This window comes from Salvelinus namaycush, unplaced genomic scaffold (assembly GCF_016432855.1).
Source record: "Salvelinus namaycush isolate Seneca unplaced genomic scaffold, SaNama_1.0 Scaffold377, whole genome shotgun sequence".
Taxonomy (NCBI): Eukaryota; Metazoa; Chordata; class Actinopteri; order Salmoniformes; family Salmonidae; genus Salvelinus; species Salvelinus namaycush.
This window is the reverse complement of record NW_024060752.1, coordinates 108,454-131,632: the sequence shown is the minus strand read 5'-3', so window position 1 is coordinate 131,632 and position 23,179 is coordinate 108,454. Positions and strand designations below refer to the sequence as shown.

General features: G+C 43.4%; 1 protein-coding gene across 2 annotated transcripts in view; it reads right to left on the bottom strand.

Annotated features, from left to right (window-relative positions):
* Positions 1 to 1,965: 1,965 nt before the first annotated feature.
* The window catches only part of LOC120040731 (SRSF protein kinase 1-like), a 33,607-nt gene continuing 12,393 nt past the window's right edge, over positions 1,966 to 23,179 (bottom strand). Inside the window, exons 3-16 of one of the 2 annotated variants that reach the window (XM_038985778.1) lie at positions 22,548 to 22,684; positions 21,533 to 21,641; positions 21,248 to 21,335; positions 20,901 to 21,095; positions 19,837 to 20,002; positions 19,667 to 19,692; positions 16,454 to 16,700; positions 15,934 to 16,133; positions 15,309 to 15,885; positions 13,916 to 14,016; positions 13,603 to 13,710; positions 11,046 to 11,115; positions 5,109 to 5,201; positions 1,966 to 3,649 (exon numbers count right to left, since the gene is read on the bottom strand). In XM_038985778.1, the coding sequence (XP_038841706.1) occupies positions 3,462 to 3,649; positions 5,109 to 5,201; positions 11,046 to 11,115; positions 13,603 to 13,710; positions 13,916 to 14,016; positions 15,309 to 15,885; positions 15,934 to 16,133; positions 16,454 to 16,700; positions 19,667 to 19,692; positions 19,837 to 20,002; positions 20,901 to 21,095; positions 21,248 to 21,335; positions 21,533 to 21,641; positions 22,548 to 22,684 (2,305 nt within the window). In that variant the 3' untranslated portion in view covers positions 1,966 to 3,461. Of the gene's footprint in view, positions 3,650 to 5,108; positions 5,202 to 11,045; positions 11,116 to 13,602; positions 13,711 to 13,915; positions 14,017 to 15,308; positions 16,134 to 16,453; positions 16,701 to 19,666; positions 19,693 to 19,836; positions 20,003 to 20,900; positions 21,096 to 21,247; positions 21,336 to 21,532; positions 21,642 to 22,547; positions 22,685 to 23,179 lie in introns of both variants that reach the window. The other variant, XM_038985777.1, reaches the window with a different exon arrangement.

Sequence of the window (23,179 nt, the reverse complement as noted above, 5' to 3'; positions counted from 1 at the left end):
GAATCAAGCTTGACAAGAGGCATTGCAGAACTGATAATATGAAGACCTTTTGTTTTATTGTACGGTGTGGGGTGGTATACAATTTTATAGTGTCTTAAATTGACATTTAAAATCTGTGTGATTAACCCTGACTGGCGAGACGGAGCTTGATGCACAGTTGAAGTCGGAAGTTTACATACACCTTAGCCAAATACATTTAAACGCAGTTTTTCACAATTCCTGACATTTAATCCTAATAAAAATTCCCTGTCTTAGGTCTGTTAGGTTCACCACTTTATTTTAAGAATGTGAAATGTCAGAATAATAGTAGAGAATTACTTATTTCAGCTTTAATTTCTTTCATCACATTCCCAGTGGGTCAGACGTTTACATACACTCAATTAGTATTAGGTAGCATTGCCTTGAAATTGTTTACCTTGGGTCAAATGTTTTGTGTAGCCTTCCACAAGCTTCCCACAATAAGTTGGGTGAATTTTGGCCCATTGCTCCTGACAGAGCTGGTGTAACTGAGTCAGGTTTGTAGGCCTCATTGCTCGCACACGCTTTTTCAGTTCTGCCCACAAATGTTCTATAGGTTTGAGGTCAGGGCTTTGTGATGGCCACTCCAATACCTTGGCTTTGTTGTCCTTAAGCCATTATGCCACAACTTTAGAAGTATGCTTGGCGTCATTGTCCATTTGGGAGACCCATTTGCGACCAAGCTTTAACTTCCTGACCGATGTCTTGAGATGTTGCTTCAATATATCCACATAATTTTCCTCCCTCATGATGCCATCTATTTTGTGAAGTGCACCAGTCCCTCCTGCAGCAAAGCACCCCCACAACATGATGCTGCCACCCCCCGTGCTTCACGGTTGGGATGGTGTTCTTCGGCGTGCAAGCATCCCCCTTTTTCCTCCAAACATAGCGATGGTCATTATGCCCAAACAGTTCTATTTTTGTTTCATCAGACCAGAGGCCATTTCTCCAAAAAGTACAATCTTTGTCCCCATCTGCAGCTGTAAACCGTAGTCTGGCTTTTTATGGCGGTTTTGGAGCAGTGGCTTCTTCCTTGCTGAGCGGCCTTTCAGGTTATGTCAATATAGGACTTGTTTTACTGTGGATATAGATACTTTTGTACCTATTTTCTCCAGCATCTTCACAAGGTCCTTTTCTGTTGTTCTGGGATTGATTTGCACTTTTCGCACCAAAGTACATTCATCTCTAAGAGACAGAACGCATCTCCTTCCTGAGCGGTATGATGGCTGCGTGGTCCCATGGTGTTTATACTTGCGTACTATTGTTTGTACAGGTGAACGTGGTATCTTCAGGCGTTTGAAAATTGCTCCCAAGGATGAACCAGACTTGTGGTCTACAATCTTTTGTGGCTGATTTATTTAGATTTTCCCATGATCTCAAGCAAAGAGGCACTGAGTTTGAAGGTAGGCCTTGAAATACATCCACAGGTACACCTCCAATTGACTCAAATGATGTCAATTAGCCTATCAGAAGATTCTAAAGCCATGACAATTTTCTGGAATTTTCCAAGCTGTTTAAAGGCACAGTCATCTTAGTGTATGTAAACTTCTGACCCACTGGAAATGTGATACAGTGAATTATAAGTGAAATATGTCTGTAAACAATCGTTGGAAAAATTACTTGTGTCATGCAGAAAGTAGATGTCCTAACCGACTTGATACAACTATAGTTTAACAAGAAATTCACGGAGCGGTTGAAAAACAAGTTTTAATGACTCCAACCTAAATGTACATAAACTTCCGACTTCAACTGTAAATGGCCTTCTCTTCCAGTAGACCCCAATAACTCAGAGGTGAAAACATTTACTTAGGACATCACTACAGTATTGAAATGAAGAGGAACCTGAGGAAATCATTTAGACATTTAAAAATGAGCCCCTGACCATTACAACACCTCATCTTACGGACAAATAAGAGACATTAACAGCTGATGGACTTCCACACAAAAGAGCTTGCACACTTCTTCCATATGCTTTATTGACACAATACTACCCAGACATAGTAGGGTGCACCCTAAATGGCACCCTATTTCATAGGGCACTACATAGGGAAAAGGGTGCCATTTCAGCCACACACTAGGATTTGTTAAAAACTGTACACGGCTGTAATATACAGAAAGGCAAATTCCTTGGTAGTTATTTATATATATATACACACATTTTATATATCTTCTCACAATTTCTCTTCTTTCGGCTGGTGTTATGAACATATTACTTAATTAAACCCACAAAACTAGTCTCCCATTGGCTGAAAGTGAATATATGAAAAGTTAGTATTATAACAGATTCTGAACATTGTCAGGTAATATGGTTTTTACTGGCTGATCTAAAAATAGCAAGACAGTCCTTCGTTGTATTTACGGGTGGTGACGACCTACAAATAGTTCAGTCAGAAAAGAGAGTAGAGTGAAGCCTACGAGTCCGTTCATCTGCATTATGTGCAACTTCCTAATAGTACGCGTAATACAAAACACAAATGCCTTACGGGTGAAGGTGTAACACAGACAGACATCAATGACATTTATCAGAGGAAAGAAAACTAGTGGTATCAAGTTATTTAACGGAAACAGGACTACAAAAGTGAAGGGCAGTTCATTGATCTTTTCCAGGTCTTGTGCAAGTATAAAACGAAACAAGATGGTGAGTCACAATAACAACAATTACAAAGACAAGTCCTCTTACAAGTGAGTAGTGTACGGGAGCACAGAATTCTGGACTGCCAAAATGACCATAAACCAATGTTGCCTACTGGCTTACTTAAACAGAATCAGTACAAAGAAAACAAATAAAAGCTTACAGACACTCCTTGATGATGATAATAAGAACACAATGTAACAAAACAAATCAAAAAACAGAAATAAATAAGTCATCTCAGATATGGTTGAATTGGAAAGTGCTCTGTTGCAACAAGTCTCTTGTGAGGGGTTTAATTTGCACCGCAGTGACCAGAGATGACCACTAGAGGGAATACATCCAGGGGTGTATTTAGGAAAATGAAACGCTCATTTTACTTTTCACTCATTTAGCAGACACTTAGTTGCTCTGGATAAGCGTGTCTGCTAAATGACAAAAAAAAAAAAAAATAACGCAACATTGAAGATAGAAATTGAATGAATAAAGTGGACCCAATTCCCTATTCTATTTGACAGATGATCGTATCTCTGTTCAACGCCATACATCTGAAGGTTCAGTAACTTTACATCCTCCTGAACATGGCCACATGGTTTTACATTGCAGTGGTTGGAAGGCTCCATTGGGGAGGGCAATACAGGCCAAGGGGGTGCATTCAGCAGGACAAAACGTTCTGGAATGTTCTGATAGAAACATTAATGCCTCTATGACATGTAGAAAAGGGAATCATGTCACCTCACGTCATGACAGTTATCTGCAACATTCCAATGTTTGCCTACTGAACAGGCATTTTGATTTGCAGTACTGGAGGCTGTCACTGGGGGGCGATCCAGGGGTGGCGCAGGCAGTCTGCGGCCGTGGCCCTCTTCTCTGGTACCAGCTCCAGCATGGGGAGGAGGAAGTCGGCGAAACAATCAGTCTCCTCTTTGGGCCACTCATACTTATCCTGCAGCACCTCTAGTAACCCCCATGGCTTCAGCTTGGTGATGTGCTTCAGGTCACCTAGGAAGGAGCAGGGTTAGATACAGAGACAGCACAGTCAGTCTCAGAAAGAGAGCAGGGTTAGACACAGAGTCAGTCTCAGAAAGAGAGCAGGGTTAGACACAGAGTCAGTCTCAGAAAGAGAGCAGGGTTAGACACAGAGTCAGTCTCAGAAAGAGAGCAGGGTTAGACACAGAGTCAGTCTCAGAAAGAGAGCAGGGTTAGACACAGAGTCAGTCTCAGAAAGAGAGCAGGGTTAGACACAGAGTCAGTCTCAGAAAGAGAGCAGGGTTAGACACAGAGTCAGTCTCAGAAAGAGAGCAGGGTTAGACACAGAGTCAGTCTCAGAAAGAGAGCAGGGTTAGACACAGAGTCAGTCTCAGAAAGAGAGCAGGGTTAGACACAGAGTCAGTCTCAGAAAGAGAGCAGGGTTAGACACAGAGTCAGTCTCAGAAAGAGAGCAGGGTTAGACACAGAGTCAGTCTCAGAAAGAGAGCAGGGTTAGACACAGAGTCAGTCTCAGAAAGAGAGCAGGGTTAGACACAGAGTCAGTCTCAGAAAGAGAGCAGGGTTAGACACAGAGTCAGTCTCAGAAAGAGAGCAGGGTTAGACACAGAGTCAGTCTCAGAAAGAGAGCAGGGTTAGACACAGAGTCAGTCTCAGAAAGAGAGCAGGGTTAGACACAGAGTCAGTCTCAGAAAGAGAGCAGGGTTAGACACAGAGTCAGTCTCAGAAAGAGAGCAGGGTTAGACACAGAGTCAGTCTCAGAAAGAGAGCAGGGTTAGACACAGAGTCAGTCTCAGAAAGAGAGCAGGGTTAGACACAGAGTCAGTCTCAGAAAGAGAGCAGGGTTAGACACAGAGTCAGTCTCAGAAAGAGAGCAGGGTTAGACACAGAGTCAGTCTCAGAAAGAGAGCAGGGTTAGACACAGAGTCAGTCTCAGAAAGAGAGCAGGGTTAGACACAGAGTCAGTCTCAGAAAGAGAGCAGGGTTAGACACAGAGTCAGTCTCAGAAAGAGAGCAGGGTTAGACACAGAGTCAGTCTCAGAAAGAGAGCAGGGTTAGACACAGTCAGTCTCAGAAAGAGAGCAGGGTTAGACACAGTCAGTCTCAGAAAGAGAGCAGGGTTAGACACAGACAGTCTCAGAAAGAGAGCAGGGTTAGACACAGTCAGTCTCAGAAAGAGAGCAGGGTTAGGTAGGTCAGTCAGACGGGGTTTCTCATCACACCACCATGACAGGGGGACATAACAATACAATGACACACACACCCAAGACTGTCATTAAAACATTCTTTATTCTCTTGCTACGCATAGAATTTAAGACCGTCATTCAGCAGTAAACCTGTGATTGTGATTTAACAGACTACTATTGAGCATAGAGGAACATCCAGATTTTTTTTTAAACGTCACTATGAACTACACGCACCAATGTTGGCATTTACAACAACGGGGTGACAGGTCTTCATTTAAAAACTTTACCTTTTTTGGTGAAAAAATCCTTGGAATATTTCCCAGCCGTTATGAGTTTGCGTGGGACTTGCCCCAGCAGCTCAATGATCAATGCAATATGGTCTGACAAAATAAGAGTAAGAAAAGAGGGGGGGGGTGGGGGTGGACGACACCAACAACATATTCATCAGACAGTGTTCCAGTCACAGGCCCACCCTGGGTGGAGGGGCGAGGGGTTGAGAGGGGGTCAGTCTGACAGCACTTAGAAGAACCCACCGTTACTTGTGGTGTACAATCCCTTTTAAACCCACTTAAAACTAAGTACAGGGGTCAATCAATTTAAAATTCAATTACTTTTTGACAGCATACGTTTAGATTTAAAACATGTTTGCCTATGAAAGAAGTAGTCAGAAAGTAGTCAACAAAAGAAAAGTTGTCAAAAAGGTATCATTTAAAAGCTTACAAATTCATTTAATCTTTAACGTCATTTATCTTTAAAAAAAGTGTAAACTCCATAATTATTTTCTGCCTATTCGCATACGTTGTAGTTTAGACCACATTCCACACAGAGGTTGTGTTGAGACACAACATTTTGAATTCAATTAGGTAGTTGCCATGACGCCCTGGCAGCAGTGTACTCTAGACAGAGAGTGCCTGTAAGTTGTTACATATTTAGTTATTTTAAAAAGTTTTTTAAAATTGTTTTTGGAACTAACATTTTTGTTTTAGATCATTCGTTTTTATTGCAAATATCTGGTGGTTTTGAGTCACAGATTTGCAGATTGCCTGACAGGTCAACTCTTTTTGGCTTGGCTAGATTGGAATCCTAAAGGTTGCATAGGATTCAAACCTTCTCAAAACAGCCCAATTCATTCTCTTAGAGGTGCTCCCAAAATAACGTCATTTATACCACATAGAAGTTAAAGTATTGGATCCTTCACACATCACACTAATCAAGCATTTTGCTACACTCGCAATAACGTCTGCTAATCACGTGCATGTGACCAATGAAATACAATTTGATCCCATTCCACTACCTTTTCAAGCTTGTTTACTACTATATGAAAGCAAGCTTTGCTTTATTATTAATAATGTGGTGCCTGACCAGTTCCTTAAACCTTTATTTAGCAATGTCATTGAGAAACATAAATATTTCATAAAACAATGTTTGGTCAGTCGGTGCCCAACATTACATCAAGTGGTGGTCTGTTAGATACAGTCCCTCATATAGAGGTCTATAGAGCCTGACAACTTTTCTATTGTCTTAGCAATTTGTTATAAACAAGCAAAGGGTAAACATATGCTTCAAATGAAAACCGTGACGACGGCATTAAAATACAGTAGCTTGCATTGGCCTATATATTTAAAATGATATTGAAATCAATTTTATGTTCAATCAATTGAGTATTATTTTGCTAATTGCACCAATTTCTTGATATGTAGGCCTAACATATGCACAATGGGTCAAATACTTGCTTTAGTGCATAGCCTAAGCATTAAAATAAGCCGCCTCAATATTTGCCATAGGTGATGATTTTCTCACGAGGAGCTGATCCATGATCAGTATCTAAATGTTAAGGAAAGATTTTAAAAACGGAGAACCGAGAGCATCACTGCCTTTCTTTCAAACCAGTAGAGACACACGCTCTAACGACGTGCGTATGGAAAGTGTTTTGGGAAACGCGTGAGAGTTCGTCGGCCGTTATTGAAATGCTGAATCGTTAAAAAAACGCTCGAGTTCCATCGCTATCGGGAAACCGGGCGATGGTTATTAACTTCTTATGGCTGCAGGGGCAGTATTGAGTAGCTTGGATGAAAGGTGCACAGAGGTGCCCAGAGTAAACTGCCTGCTCCTCAGTCATAGTTGCTAATATTTGCATATTATTATTAGTATTGGATAGAAAACACTCTGAAGTTTCTAAAACTGTTTGAATTATGTCTGTGAGTATAACAGAACTCATATGGCAGCCAAAAACTGAGAAGTTCCACTTCCTGTTTGGATTTTTTTCTGAGGGTGGCAGATTTTCAACCAAGCTCTCATTGAAATTACAGCGAGATATTTATGAGTTTTCACTTACTACGGCTTCCACTAGATGTCAACAGTCAATAGAACTTTGTCTGATGACTAATGTGAAGGGGGGGCCGAAGGAGACAGGAATTAGTCACCACTGCCACGAACTGACCATGCACGTTCATGTGATAGGCAGCTCCGTTCCATCGCTCAACTGAAGTCAATCTAATTCTTCGGTTGGAACGTTATTCAAGATGTATGTTAACAACATTCTAAAGATTGATTCAGTACATCGTTTGACATGTTTCTACTGACTGTTATGGAACTTTTGGACATTGTCACTTTTCAATTTTCTCTCTATTTCTGCTTTTTGTGACTGCTATATTTCGCTGAAAAAATGGCTGTGCTTATTGTGGTTTGGTGGTGACCTAACATAATCGTTTGTAGTGCTTTCGCTGAAAAGCATATTTGAAATCGGACACTTTGGTGGGATTAACAACAAGATTACCTTTAAAATGATATAAGACACATGTATGTTTGAGTAATTTTAATTATGAGATTTCTGTTGTTTGAATTTGGCGCCCTGCACTTTCACTGGCTGTTGTCATATCGATCCCGTTTGCGGGATGCAGCCATAAGAGGTTAAAGAATGTTTTCTCGACTATGGTGTGTGTTGTAGTCTTGGTTATTCTTAGGTCGATGAAATGTAGCATAGCTAACTGCAGTGTTTGTCCTGTTTGAAATCTGTCTACCTTGTCTTACTGTAGCTTGCTCTATTGAGTAGCCTACCTAGCTAGTTTTGCAATGCCCATTGCATGCATTCTAAGGTAGCTAGCTAGCTCTGTGACACATTCAAAGTTTGCCGTTTGCTTTGAGCCTATTTAGCGAGCTATGTTTTGTGGAAGAATGTAGCTATCATATATTATCAAAATGTAGTTATAGTAGTATTGTGGGGTAACGTTGGCTCAGCTAGCTAGTTCGGTAGTAAACTTAAGCAATGCCTCATTGATTGTAGCTAGCACACAACATTAACTGGCTAGCATAGCAGCCAAGAACGTTCGCTAGCTTATTTGTTAGTCCTCTGATTACACGCAAGAGTCTAGGTCAGCAGTTTAGACATGACTTTAGCCTTATATTAAAAACCTTACTTGGCAAAATATATCTAGCATTCCTCGCTTGTTGGTTAGCTACCTAGCCAAGGTTAGCTCTTATCTGACTGGTATAACATGTTATTATTGTCAGAAATTCTACAAAAAAAGGTAGCACGAGAGCAATAAATTATACATCAAAACTGTTGGCCTTAAACATATTTCAGTCCGAAAGGTGGCAAGTCTAATAATCACTTTATGGATGCTGTAGTCTCCTTATCCAACACATAGATATTGAGCCATATTATGCTAGGTTGGGGCAAGAAATTGTCATTTTTTCCCTAATGCTAACGACCCTGTTAACAATCCGGTATGTGGTTCTCGGTAACGGCCGGACAGCTCATGACGAGGCGAGAGGTGTGTTGTTTACCTCCAATCAAGTTGATTAGCAAATGTTCATCGACATTGGTGTCATAATGGCTTAGATCGGTTGGTCGGGAGATTTGAATTGAACTTCAACCAATCCCTACTATAGTTGGTACCAACCGGACATTGGAACGTTAGCAATTGGGTGGTGGGACTTTTGTTGCTATCAGAGGACCTTGCCTGCGTTACCACCCTACTCTCCCGACACCCCTCCCACGTCCCCCAGGGCAGTCCACAGACACACAGTAGCATACCTCTTCTGGTGAAGTATTCCTGTGAGAATTTCCCACTCAGTGCATAGTGGCGGGGAACTTTCCCCAACAGCTCAATAATCAGAGCTAGGTGGTCTGGAGGCCCGGGGCAGGTCACAGAGAGAGAGGGATAGAACAGGGGAAAAGGAGAGAGCAGAAAGAGAGGACGGAGACAAAGTGGAGGAGAGAAAGCAGGGGATACAGGGAAATAGAGGGGATGGTGAAGAAGCAGAACAGAGCCAAGTGGCAGCATATTAAGACAAATGGATAAAGATGACGGCGTAATGACATGAAATGACGCACATGTATGACAAAACCCTAGAATGATTCTAATTCTACAGAAAAAGCCCACTGTCTCTTTGCCAACCAAACAACTTCAGTGGTTTGAAAAGAGGTTTTTAGTGCAGAAAGCCTCTATCAGTGGACTGAAGTCTTGTAACAATGACCAAAGGAGTTGGGCAAGACACTGGTTTCTGTTTCACACAAGACACACCAGTAAGATGGAGAATGGTAATGAAGTCATTCATAGAGGGTTAGCTGTTAGAAATGGAGACAGAAACTCATCAAGGCAGTATACACACACACACAATCTATAAGGAAGTGTTTAGATGCAAGGTGTGAGCAGTAGGAGATAGCTAGCATGTAGCTGACAGCAGCACCTGCAGACATCATAGAGTAAACTGAAATGACATTCCTCCTTATAAGGCCGCACATGCCACGGCGTGCCAGTTAGATGTAGCGTAGCCCGGGGCTTTCTCAGCCAACAACACGCCACTGAAACAAATCAAGCCGCTACAAACTGAAATAGGTCACAGCACATGTAGATGTGAGCAAAGCATAGTACAGAGGCAGCAAAGGAGGTGGAGAACAGCTGAAGAGTAACGTAAGGATGAGGTGAATGAGGGATGAGTAGGAGAAGGGGCGGGAGGGATATGTGGGCACCATCTTCAGAAATATGGCTCCAATTTGTTATAGCGGAAATAGACACAGGAATGCAGGTCAACATCACATGATCATAGATTTACTCATAACAATAATGTCCAATAAACACCAAACAGGTTTCCTTGGGACTAAAAAGCACTTTCAATGGAAGATCTACACTGAACATGGTTTTTAGTCCAAGACTAGGCTTAAAATATCTGGGAAACTGGTCCTTTAAAGATGGACTATAACTACTGCTGCCAACTCTTCTGGAAATATATGGCATGACAATGATGGAATAGTTGGCTAAAAGCACAATGTATAGGACCAGGCTAGCTGACGTATGCTAAACCAGGTCTCTCCAACCCTGTTCCTGGAGAGCTATCCTCCTGTAGGTTTTCACTCCAACCCTGATTCCTGGAGAGCTATCCTCCTGTAGGTTCTCACTCCAACCCCAGTTGTAACTAACCTGATTCAACCCCAGTTGTAACTAACCTGATTCAACCCCAGTTGTAACTAACCTGATTCAACCCCAGTTGTAACTAACCTGATTCAACCCCAGTTGTAACTAACCTGATTCAACCCCAGTTGTAACTAACCTGATTCAACCCCAGTTGTAACTAACCTGATTCAACCCCAGTTGTAACTAACCTGATTCAACTCATCACCCAGCTAATTATTAGAATCAGGTGCGTTAGATTAGCGTTGTAGTGAAAACCTACAGGACCATAACTCTCCAAGAACAGGGTTGGAGAGCCCAAATGACTATTCAACTAATATCATTAAAGGACTTACACAAACCGTGGTGTTTATATTGTCAACTGGACTACTATTAAAATCATACAATAGTGTACCACCAAACGCATTGCACAGTATTGTACCATCGAATACACACACCGCCTACTGCAAAAAAGCATCATTGTTGGTTTTTTAAAATCATTAATTCATATTTAGGACCAACTAAAACCCAAAAAGTGATGGAGATTAAATGACAACGCATTCGTATTTTGGTAAAGCTTTTCCCAGTAGGCCATTGGTTAATGTCACAAATCCAAAATGGCTCTTCCTTGCATATTAGGCAGTTGAAGCAATTTCCAACATATGTACATATCTGCCATTTTCAACATAAAATATATATATATATATAGCCCTACATTCAACATACATTAAAAACAGACTGCTACAGCGTAGAGACAACCATCGAAACACTACAACAGGAAAAGACCAGCCTACGTAGATCCAAATCAAGCAGCAGAGTACGTATCATTACCTTCGTCCCTGGAGTAATCTTCCCCGGAATGGGGCTCAAACAAGTAGTCCCCAGTGGCCAGCTCAAACGCCTGCAGAGACAAGTAAACAAACTATAAACGTAAATAGCAACAAACACAGACAGGAAACAGACACTCGACTGTAGGGAGAAAGACAGTCAGCCATTCTAAATATTATCTACTTCCTGTACAGACATTCCTCTTCCCGTAAAGTCAAATATCCTTTATTATCCCCAAGTTTGGAAATTTACTTGGCTAGTAAAAAAGGGAATTCTAGTCCTTATCTTTGTGATCCATCTAAGACGACCTCATTTCCAGAAATGACAAAATTACCCTCTTCTTTCTCACACACACACAAACATATAAAAAGGCAACAATTTCAGAGATTTTACTGAGTTACAGTTCATATAGGGAAATCAGTCAATTGAAATAAATTCATTACGCCCTAATCTATGGATTTCACATGACTGGGCAGGGGCGCAGTCATGGGTGGAACTGGGAGGCGTCATGACTCTCCTGTGAAGATCTGAAGGATCAGGTTACAGCGGGTCCGCTTCACAGCGCCCTCTCCCGCAGAGGGAGAGGGGGCTGCTTTATGGCGGTCGTAAAATACGCTGTCCCTATACTCTGTAGTGTTCGAGATTGGAACGTAAACTGTGGAACACAAAGAAACACTTGGACATCAAATTTGGAATAATTGAAGAGTATTTCTGTATTCCAAGCAGTTGAAATGGTCCGTAGACACTTAAGGGACAGTCATGTCAAGTGTGTCTCATTTGGTGACATTACTTTGTCTTTGGTTGTGTACACTTCTCAATTATGGGGTTTACCTCTAAATGTTGTGAAATGTATATGATTACATATGAAACTATTTGTGAAAAGATGTGATGTTAACCTTCGAAATTAGGAAAATGTGTTCCATATGAAGCCTTAACCAAATCAGTGGTTAACCGCCCCTTCTCCCAGAAGTGTATAAAACCACTCATGACAAAATGTACATTTTATACCAAAGAGACCCGCGGTAAGCCGGACATCACGAATGGTTAAGAAATCTACAAACTAGAGTGAAGATGACACCGGGACAGGGTCCCCACGTTGAAATGGCTAAACTCAAACTATCGATCACTACCGAAGAAGTAAATCCTAGACCGTAACCATACCAGTCTGCAGCTGAAAATATGTGTAAGTCTAGGACGAGAACACCGACAACCGCGAAAGCATCTATTCTAACAGAACAATCCTAAGAACATTTCCGAATGGTACTCTGAAGTATCCATTATAACAACTTTCAGACTTTGATCGCTGGTGGACAAACCAGAGATTTCTGTCAACTGACTATCCAGCAGATAGACCGGCGATCGCAGAGAGGGGACAGCAAAGGCACACACTCGTAAATATGTAAAATTGCAATTTATTTTCGAATGAGCGGTTGTTCATGTTCAACGTATTAGTAATTTCTATGAGTTTAGTTATCAGGTCTGAGTTCCCCGCTCTTGAGCTGTCCCCTCCCCTTTCCTTTGTCTACCAAGCGTCATATCGGGTTTCGTCCACTAGGGACTTTTTATTTATATCATGTTAGTAACCAATGTATGACCTATTGTGTGTGTTCATGTAATTCTGTGTTTATTAACCTAGTTAGTAAATAAATAATTAATCCAATTTGTATATTGCTGATTCATGATCTATGTTAGGGTTCGTGCAGATATCCAAGGGTTTGAGACGTTCAGTAATTAGACTGATGAGGTAATACATTAACAGTTAGTCAGGGAAATTGAAACTATAAACATTTTTCCGTGGTGCCCCAACTTCCTAGTTAATTACTATTCTGTGATTCTTTGAAATACAGAATTACATAGAGAATTGATTTGATAATATAGTCTTCACATTTAATGACAGAAAATTCTACGACAGAGGGCATAGGCCCACCCACTGGGGAGCCTGGCCCAGTCAGAGTTTTTCCACACAAAAGGTGTTTATTACAGACAGAAATACTCCTTCAGACGATCCCACAGGTGAAGAAGCCGGGGGTCCTGGGCTGGCGTGGTTACACGTGGTCTGTGGTTGTGAGGCCGGTTGGACGTACTGACAAATTCTCTACAATGACGTTGGAGGCAGTTTATGGTAGAGAAATTAACATTCAATTTTCTGACAACATCTCTGGTGGACACTCCTGCAGTCAACATGCCAATTGCTTGCTCCCTTAAAACATCTGTGGCATTGTGTCGTGTGACAAAACTGCACATTTTAGAGTGAACTTTTATTGTCCCCAGCAGAAGGTGCATCTGTGTATTGATCATGCTGTTTAATCAGCTTCTTGATATGCTACACCTGTCAGGTGGATGGATTATCTATTGCAAAGGAGAAATGCTCACTAACAGGGATGTAAACTAATTTATGCACGACATTTGAGAGAAACACTTTTTTTTGTGCTAATGGCAATTTATGTGATCTTCTATTTCAGCTCATGAAACATTGGACCAACATTTTACATGTTGCGTTTATATTTTTGTTCAGTATATATGCATGTAAAGTGTGTAAGTGGTTGTTGTCCAGTCTTACCATGCAGGCTGTACTCCATATGTCAGCTGGTGTGTTGTAGCCAGACCCAATGAGCACCTCTAGAGAACGGTACTGTCTCGTCTGAATGTCTTCTGTAAAGTGCTTGTGCTGCGGAGGAGAGACACAGGTCAACGGGATTACTAACTACTGTTTCTACTCAGATCAGGGTCTAAGAGTGAGCATTTCAGTGAGTCTATCTGGAGGTTGGCCATTTTCCATTGCATCAGGCAAACTCAACTAAGCAGGCAAGGCAACATCAATGCCTGGTAGACTTAAGCAGGAAATCTCTTGGGTCATCTGCACAGATACTCACCACCCAGCAGGCGTTCCCCAGGTCCGCTATCTTGACCTTCAGTCTGCCTGCATTAAGTGGCTCCAGGGGGTTGACCAGGAGGTTTCCTGCTGCTAGTTTGGCTGCATCCCCAGAAAGCGCGAGAGAGACGGGAAGGGAAGGGCAGATGGAGACGGGAAGGGAAGGGCAGATGGAGACGGGAAGGGAAGGGCAGATGGAGACGGGAAGGGAAGGGCAGATGGAGACGGGAAGGGCAGATGGAGACGGGAAGGGAAGGGCAGATGGAGACGGGAAGGGAAAGGCAGATGGAGACGGGAAGGGAAGGGCAGATGGAGACGGGAAGGGAAGGGCAGATGGAGACGGGAAGGGAAGGGCAGATGGAGACGGGAAGGGAAAGGCAGATGGAGACGGGAAGGGAAGGGCAGATGGAGGAAGACAACCAGCCATTTCAACACTGACCTAACAGTAAAATAAAGGACGAACACAAACTACTGTACTTAAAACGCAGATGAGGAGATCACTTTGTTCAATCATAACTAACCTTCTGGTTGTATCGCTAGAGATAAACATATAGCCATGTAGACAGCTCCACCACATAGCAGGGGCTCTAAAGACCATTTTACTGTGCGACCTGACTTTTTTATTTAGGAGCAACGGTGCGCCTAGAAAAATTATCACCCAGATGATAATTGTTGCACTGTAGAGCAGCCCTGCACTGTAGAGCAGCCCTGCACTGTAGAGCAGCCCTGCACTGTAGAGCAGCCCTGCAATGTAGAGCAGCCCTGCACTGTAGAGCAGCCCTGCACTGTAGAGCAGCCCTGCACTGTAGAGCAGCCCTGCACTGTAGAGCAGCCCTGCACTGTAGAGCAGCCCTGCACTGTAGAGCAGCCCTGCACTGTAGAGCAGCCCTGCACTGTAGAGCAGCCCTGCACTGTAGAGCAGCCCTGCACTGTAGAGCAGCCCTGCACTGTAGAGCAGCCCTGCACTGTAGAGCAGCCCTGCACTGTAGAGCAGCCCTGCACTGTAGAGCAGCCCTGCACTGTAGAGCAGCCCTGCACTGTAGAGCAGCCCTGCACTGTAGAGCAGCCCTGCACTGTAGAGCAGCCCTGCACTGTAGAGCAGCCCTGCACTGTAGAGCAGCCCTGCAATGTAGAGCAGCCCTGCACTGTAGAGCAGCCCTGCACTGTAGAGCAGCCCTGCAATGTAGAGCAGCCCTGCAATGTAGAGCAGCCCTGCGGTGCCATGGAAAATACACAGAGCAGATTCCTGAACGCCGTTCTTACACAGTTACTACAAAGAAAACGTTGTTACATCAAATATTTTTCATTGTGCTCCTACATTTCTTTCAGCTTAGGAACACATGTGCTCCACCCTGCATAGCAGCGTAATGTTCACAACATCATGGTCTACTCACCATCCTTCAGACTCTCCTGTTCCCCTTCATACTGGATGTTATCCAGCATCTCTGTGGCCTCCTCCTCCTCATGACTCCTGTCCTGCTCCTCCTCCTCCTCCCAACTCCTATCCTGCGCCTCCTCTGTGACTTCCTCCTGATTCTTCTTCTCCTGTTCCCCTCCATACTGGATGTTATCCAGCATCTCTGTGGCCTCCTCCTCATGACTCCTGTTCTGCTCCTCCCAACTCCTATCCTGCGCCTCCTCTGTGACTTCCTCCTGATTCTTCTGTTCCTCCTCCTCCGGTGACAGTTCCTCCTCCTCCTCCTCCTCCCGTACCCTGAAGCTTGTTGACTCCATCTCAGATGCTTCTCTCTTTACCTGAGTCACCTTCCTGTGCAGTGCTCCACTCCCCTCCTCACTCTCTGGGGTCTTAGGCTCCTCTGTTTCTGGGGACACCAGACCGTTACACACGGGTTGAGGAGGTGGAGACTCCTGACCATGTGACACCTTTTTGAACTCCTGACCATGTGACACCTTTTTTAACTCCTGTGGGTTTGATAATATTGACTCCTGTGGGTTTGATAATATTGACTCCTGTGGGTTTGATAATATTGACTCCTGTGGGTTTGATAATATTGACTCCTGTGGGTTTGACTCCTGAAGAAGACAGTGATCCTCTGCTGGGTCTGTGTTACCGTTGTGTTGGTCTTCCTCCTTCCACTGTGCCTTCCTCTCTGTTTCATCTTCCTCTTCCTCAGGATGAAGGCCGTTAAAGTTCACCTCTACCTCAGTTATTATGCTTTCTGGTACGAATTGCGTCACCGCCGCACCCGCAATGTACGCTGGGTAAACAAGAAAAGAACACATTAGATTTAGTGGAGGCTGGACTAGTAGTTCCCTTCCAATTAGTCTGATTCTGTGTTCTTCTTCATCCTGGTCTTGGAGACCCACTGGGTGTGCAGGTTTTTGTCCCAGCCCAGCTGATTCAACTAATCAAGGGCTTGATAATGAGTAGATTAGTTGAGTCAGGTGCATCAGTGCTGAGCAAAAAGCCTGTACAACCCAGTGTGGATCTCCAGGCCCATGATTGAAAAAGACTAATCTAACCAACTTCCCCTTGAGGGACAATAAAGTTGTAATGAGTTGAATTCCAGACACTCACCGGTTGTGTCTTGGCTGGCTATCTCCTGTAAGGAAACCTGTCTGAGAGGAGCACAATATGGCCGCTGCTGTTTGGAAGAGACTGGAGACTCTGGGTCCTCTTCATCATCCTCCTCCTCCTCCTCATCTCCCCTCCCCGGAGCCTTTTCCATCTCCTCCAGATCCAGAATGCACTTCTCCAATAGCTCCGCCTGACGCTTCTGCTTCTTCTTTAACTTCTTCTTCTTGTTCTTGGACATTTTGGCCACCTGGAGAAGAAGAGGAAGACGAACAGTGAGCCAGACAGAACACAACAGGGGTTCAGTATCAACCACAACAACAGGGGTTCAGTATCAACAGGGGTTCAGTATCAACAACAACAACAGGGGTTCAGTAACAACAACAACAACAGGGGTTCAGTAACAACAACAACAACAGGGGTTCAGTATCAACAGGGGTTCAGTATCAACAACAACAACAGGGGTTCAGTAACAACAACAACAGGGGTTCAGTATCAACAACAACAACAGGGGTTCAGTATCAACAGGGGTTCAGTATCAACAACAGGGGTTCAGTATCAACCACAACAACAGGGGTTCAGTATCAACAACAACAACAGGGGTTCAGTATCAACAACAACAGGGGTTCAGTAACAACAACAACAACAGGGGTTCAGTATCAACAGGGGTTCAGTATCAACAACAACAACAGGGGTTCAGTATCAACAGGGGTTCAGTATCAACAACAGGGGTTCAGTATCAACCACAACAACAGGGGTTCAGTATCAACAGGGGTTCAGTATCAACAACAACAACAGGGGTTCAGTATCAACAGGGGTTCAGTATCAACCACAACAACAGGGGTTCAGTATCAACCACAACAACAGGGGTTCAGTATCAACCACAACAGGGGTTCAGTATCAACCACAACAGGGGTTCAGTATCAACCACAACAGGGGTTCAGTATCAACAACAACAACAGGGGTTCAGTAACAACAACAACAGGGGTTCAGTATCAACAACAACAACAGGGGTTCAGTATCAACAACAACAACAGGGGTTCAGTAACAACAACAACAGGGGTTCAGTAACAACAACAACAGGGGTTCAGTAACAACAACAACAGGGGTTCAGTAACAACAGGGGTTCAGTAACAACAGGGGTTCAGTAACAACAGGGGTTCAGTATCAACAACAACAACAGGGGTTCAGTATCAACAGGGGTTCAGTATCAACAACAACAACAGGGGTTCAGTATCAACAGGGGTTCAGTATCAACAACAACAACAGGGGTTCAGTATCAACAGGGGTTCAGTATCAACCACAACAGGGGTTCAGTATCAACCACAACAGGGGTTCAGTATCAACCACAGGGGTTCAGTATCAACCACAGGGGTTCAGTATCAACAACAGGGTTTCAGTATCAACAACAGGGTTTCAGTATCAACAACAGGGTTTCGTATCAACCACAACAGGGGTTCCGTATCAACCACAACAGGGGTTCAGTATCAACCACAACAGGGGTTCAGTATCAACCACAACAGGGGTTCAGTATCAACCACAACAGGGGTTCAGTATCAACCACAACAGGGGTTCAGTATCAACCACAACAGGGGTTCAGTATCAACCACAACAGGGTTTCAGTATCAACCACAGGGGTTCAGTATCAACCACAACAGGGGTTCAGTATCAACCACAACAGGGGTTCAGTATCAACCACAACAGGGGTTCAGTATCAACCACAACAGGGGTTCAGTATCAACCACAACAGGGGTTCAGTATCAACCACAACAGGGGTTCAGTATCAACCACAACAGGGGTTCAGTATCAACCACAACAGGGGTTCAGTATCAACCACAACAGGGGTTCAGTATCAACCACAACAGGGGTTCAGTATCAACCACAACAGGGGTTCAGTATCAACCACAACAGGGGTTCAGTATCAACCACAACAGGGGTTCAGTATCAACCACAACAGGGGTTCAGTATCAACCACAACAGGGGTTCAGTATCAACCACAACAGGGGTTCAGTATCAACCACAACAGGGGTTCAGTATCAACCACAACAACAGGGGTTCAGTATCAACAACAACAACAGGGGTTCAGTATCAACAACAACAACAGGGGTTCAGTATCAACAACAGGGGTTCAGTATCAACAACAGGGGTTCAGTATCAACAACAGGGGTTCAGTATCAACAACAACAAGGGTTCAGTATCAACAACAACAGGGGTTCAGTATCAACAACAACAGGGGTTCAGTATCAACAACAACAGGGGTTCAGTATCAACAACAACAGGGGTTCAGTATCAACAACAACTGGGGTTCAGTATCAACAACAACAGGGGTTCAGTATCAACCACAGGGGTTCAGTATCAACCACAACAAGGGTTCAGTATCAACCACAACAAGGGTTCAGTATCAACAACAACAAGGGTTCAGTATCAACAACAACAGGGGTTCAGTATCAACAACAACAACAGGGGTTCAGTATCAACAACAACAACAGGGGTTCAGTATCAACAACAACAACAGGGGTTCAGTATCAACAACAACAACAGGGGTTCAGTATCAACAACAACAACAGGGGTTCAGTATCAACAACAACAGGGGTTCAGTATCAACAACAACAGGGGTTCAGTATCAACAACAACAGGGGTTCAGTATCAACAACAACAAGGGTTCAGTATCAACAACAACAGGGGTTCAGTATCAACAACAACAGGGGTTCAGTATCAACAACAACAAGGGTTCAGTATCAACAACAACAGGGGTTCAGTATCAACAACAACAGGGGTTCAGTATCAACAACAACAGGGGTTCAGTATCAACAACAGGGGTTCAGTATCAACAACAACAGGGGTTCAGTATCAACAACAACAGGGGTTCAGTATCAACAACAGGGGTTCAGTATCAACAACAGGGGTTCAGTATCAACAACAACAGGGGTTCAGTATCAACAACAACAGGGGTTCAGTATCAACAACAGGGGTTCAGTATCAACAACAACAGGGGTTCAGTATCAACAACAACAGGGGTTCAGTATCAACAACAACAGGGGTTCAGTATCAACAACAGGGGTTCAGTATCAACAACAACAGGGGTTCAGTATCAACAACAACAGGGGTTCAGTAACAACAACAGGGGTTCAGTAACAACAACAACAGGGGTTCAGTAACAACAACAACAGGGGTTCAGTAACAACAACAAACAAATCTCAAGCAGAGGCAACTTACTGCTTTTGGAGCTGGCGCTGTGCTGACTGAAAAGAGACAATAGAACCAAGTAAGAATACAAAACACTAATAACCTTGTGCCCAAACCCAGAAAAAGCAGGGCCCCCCAATAAACTGGAAGTAGAGCAGTGCATCACAGTACACCGTCTGTAATGTGGGTATAGCACCTACCTGCGGACCCCGAGGGTGGGGGAGCCCCTGCTTTCTGCCACTCCGTAGCCTCCGCGGCCAGCCTCCTCACATAGGGCTCATTCACCGTCAACAGGATGTTCTCTGGCTTGATGTCAGTGTGGATGATCTCACACTTGGTGTGAAGGTAGTCCAGGCCTTGAAGAACCTGGATAACATTACATTTTAGTCAATGATGGGGGGGGTCACCTTGGAGTCATGATAGGGGCTGCACCAAATGTTTGAGGTATTATAATAATTGATTATGCTTAATATTGTTCCACAGTTCTTTTCTAGTCTCTGCTTCTTATAAGAACGGTCTGAGAGATGTGTGAGTTATTGCAGTCAAAACAGGGTGTCTGTGAGAAAGCGCCTCAAGGCTAAAAGAGATTCGTAGACACAGAACCCTGCAGGGGAGTGAAAGAGATAAGAGACTAGTCAGACATACCACTATAAAGCAACTTGGGGAGTGGACAATTACTGCTGAGCCCTTAGAAAACACTGGAACTATTGTTCTCTCCTGCAAGTTTGTATAACTGTATATGCATGGGCTTGGTCTCATGAGTAGAAGGTGTTGACGTAGGCAGTTACATCACTAGGGGTTGACTGCAAGCATATTAAAGCAACTCGGACCCTTTCCTATTTTGCAGAACTTACTGGGGAACATGCGCGCCATGTTCCCGTTGTCAACTTCTGTCTGCAATTGCATCAATAAAGGTCTTTGATTGATTTACTTAAAAGATATTGTCTGATTGCACCAATAAGCAAATGATTGACTAGGAACAAGGAACCTACCACAACGTCATTTAGCAGGCGCTCTTATCCAACATGATTTACTTTCAGGGCATTCAATTAAGGTAGATAAAACAACCATATCACAGATATTGCAAATAAAACCTTCAAACACTTATGGAAGAAACAGCTGTCTCTCATCACACATTGTTTAAATTAATGTGAAATTGAGCAATATTTGGTACTGGATTCTGTAATTAGGGTAGCCAAGGTACTAATTACCCATCACTCTTGGTACTAGTTACCCATCGCGTGTTGCTCTTGGTACTAGCTACCTGGCGTATGATGCTCTTGACGCAGGGCAGAGGAAGGCCCTGGTAGTTGGACTTGATGATCCACTTCAGTAGGTGGTGCCCCAGCACCTCAAACACCATGCACACATGAGTCCCGTTGATGCCGGAGATCTTGAAGTCATCCAGTAGCTGAACCACCATCTCCCTCTTGGGATCGTCAGGGTCCGTGTTTCTCACCTACGAAGCAAAGCCAGGAAGAAAAAAAAAACTTAATCAGAACAAATGTGTCTGAAAGGAAAATAAAAGGAGAACAAAAGGAGGCATTTTACAGATGAAAACATCAGGCTGATGTCATGTTGGGTATAAATGACTGTTAAGTTAGTACTCACAGATCTGAGCAGTTTGATCTCATCCACGGCTGTCTCGGTGTAATGCTCTGCACTCTTCACAACCTTCATAGCCACAAACCGCTTCAGCCTACAACACAGACTGTCAAGTCAGTCAAGCTGACACAGAAGACAGTCTCTCTGTCCCAAATGCACACTATTCCTTATATAGTCCAATACTTATGGCTGTGAGCCAATACAGTGCCATTTCAAAATGTGCTCAAAAGAAAACATCCACCGTTACATGTGTGTTAATTGACAGAGAAACAGAGGAGAAGAAGCTCTTACTGTATGTCCCAGGCCAGCCACACAGTGGAGAAGTGTCCCCAGCCCAGCTTCCTGATCACATGGTACCTCCCATTGAACAGGTCTCCTATCTTTACATAGTGGTAGCCACCTAGACACGCAGCAGAGGGAGATTGATGACAGAAGAAAAGTTCAACATTCATTATTTTGTTATTAGGACTAATTATGTGATATATATATATATATACTGAACTAAAATATTAACATGCAACAATTTTACTGAGTTACAGTACATGTAAGGAAATCAGTCAATTTAAATAAACGAATTAGGCCCTAATCTATGGATTTCACATGACTGGGCAGGGGTGCAGCCATGGGTGGCAATATGACCACCCACTAAGGAGCCAGATCCAGCCAATCAGAATGTTTTTCCCTACAAAAAGAGCTTTATTACAGACAGAAATACTCCTCAGTTTCATCAGCTGTCCGTTGTGAGGCCGGTTGGACGTACTGGCAAATTCTCTAAAACGAAGTTTAAGGCGGCTTATGGTAGAGAAATCAACATCTGGTGGACATTCCTGCAGTCAGCATGCCAATTGCACGCTCCCTCAAAACCTGAGACATCTGTGGGATTGTGTCATGTGACAAAACTACACATTTTAGAGTGGCCTTTTATTGTCCCCAGCACAAGGTGCACCTGTGTATTGATCATGCTGTTTAATCAGCTTCTTGATATGCCACACCTGTCAGCTGTGTGGATTATCTTGGCAAAGGAGAAATGTTCACTAACAGGGATGTAAACAAATATCTACACAAGAAAATTAAGCTTTTTGTGCGTATGGAACATTTCTGGGATCTTTAATTTAAGCTTTTATTTCATTAAAATGTAAATGTGTGAAATTTGCATTTAAATTCTGGAACTCTTCAAATATAATTTTGGATACTGTCGGTATTTCACTTATTTTCACCCAGATCCGAGTTCCGTGGCAACCGAGTGGAGTCTCGGGTACTTCCTGGAAGATCTCTAGGACATCGAGTGTATATAAGGACAATTCACCTTTGCAGTAGTCGTTGGGGTCTTCCTGCTCCTCGTCATCAGAGCCTAGGATCTCCTCAGGCTCATCTGGCTCCTGGGGAGAGGCCTCTGGCTGGGGCTGCTGCTGGGCTGCTGTCCCCCTAGGGTGGGCAGGATGCCTGGAAGACACACATGAATGTTATGCCGGTAAAACAACAATAACAGAACACAGTGCCTTCAGAAAATATTCACACCCCTTGACTTATTCCACATTTTTTTTGTGTTACAGCCTGAATTCAAAATGTATTAAAAATACTTTTCCCACCTACCTACACACAATACTCCATAATGACAAATTGAAAACATGTTTAGACAATTTTGCAAATGTACTGAAAATAAAATACAGAAGTGGTATTTACATAAGTATTTCACACCCTTTGCTATGCCACTCCATTTGAGCTGCAGTGCATCCAATTGCCTTTTGATCATCCCTGAGACGTCGCTACAACTTGATTGGAGTCCACCTGTGGCCAATTCAACTGTTTGGACGTAATGTAAAAAGCAACACACCTGTCTATATAAAAAGGTCCTATTGTTGACAGTGCATGTCAGAGCAGAAACTATACCATGGAATCCAAGGAATTGTCCATAGATCTCCGAGATAGATAGGGGTG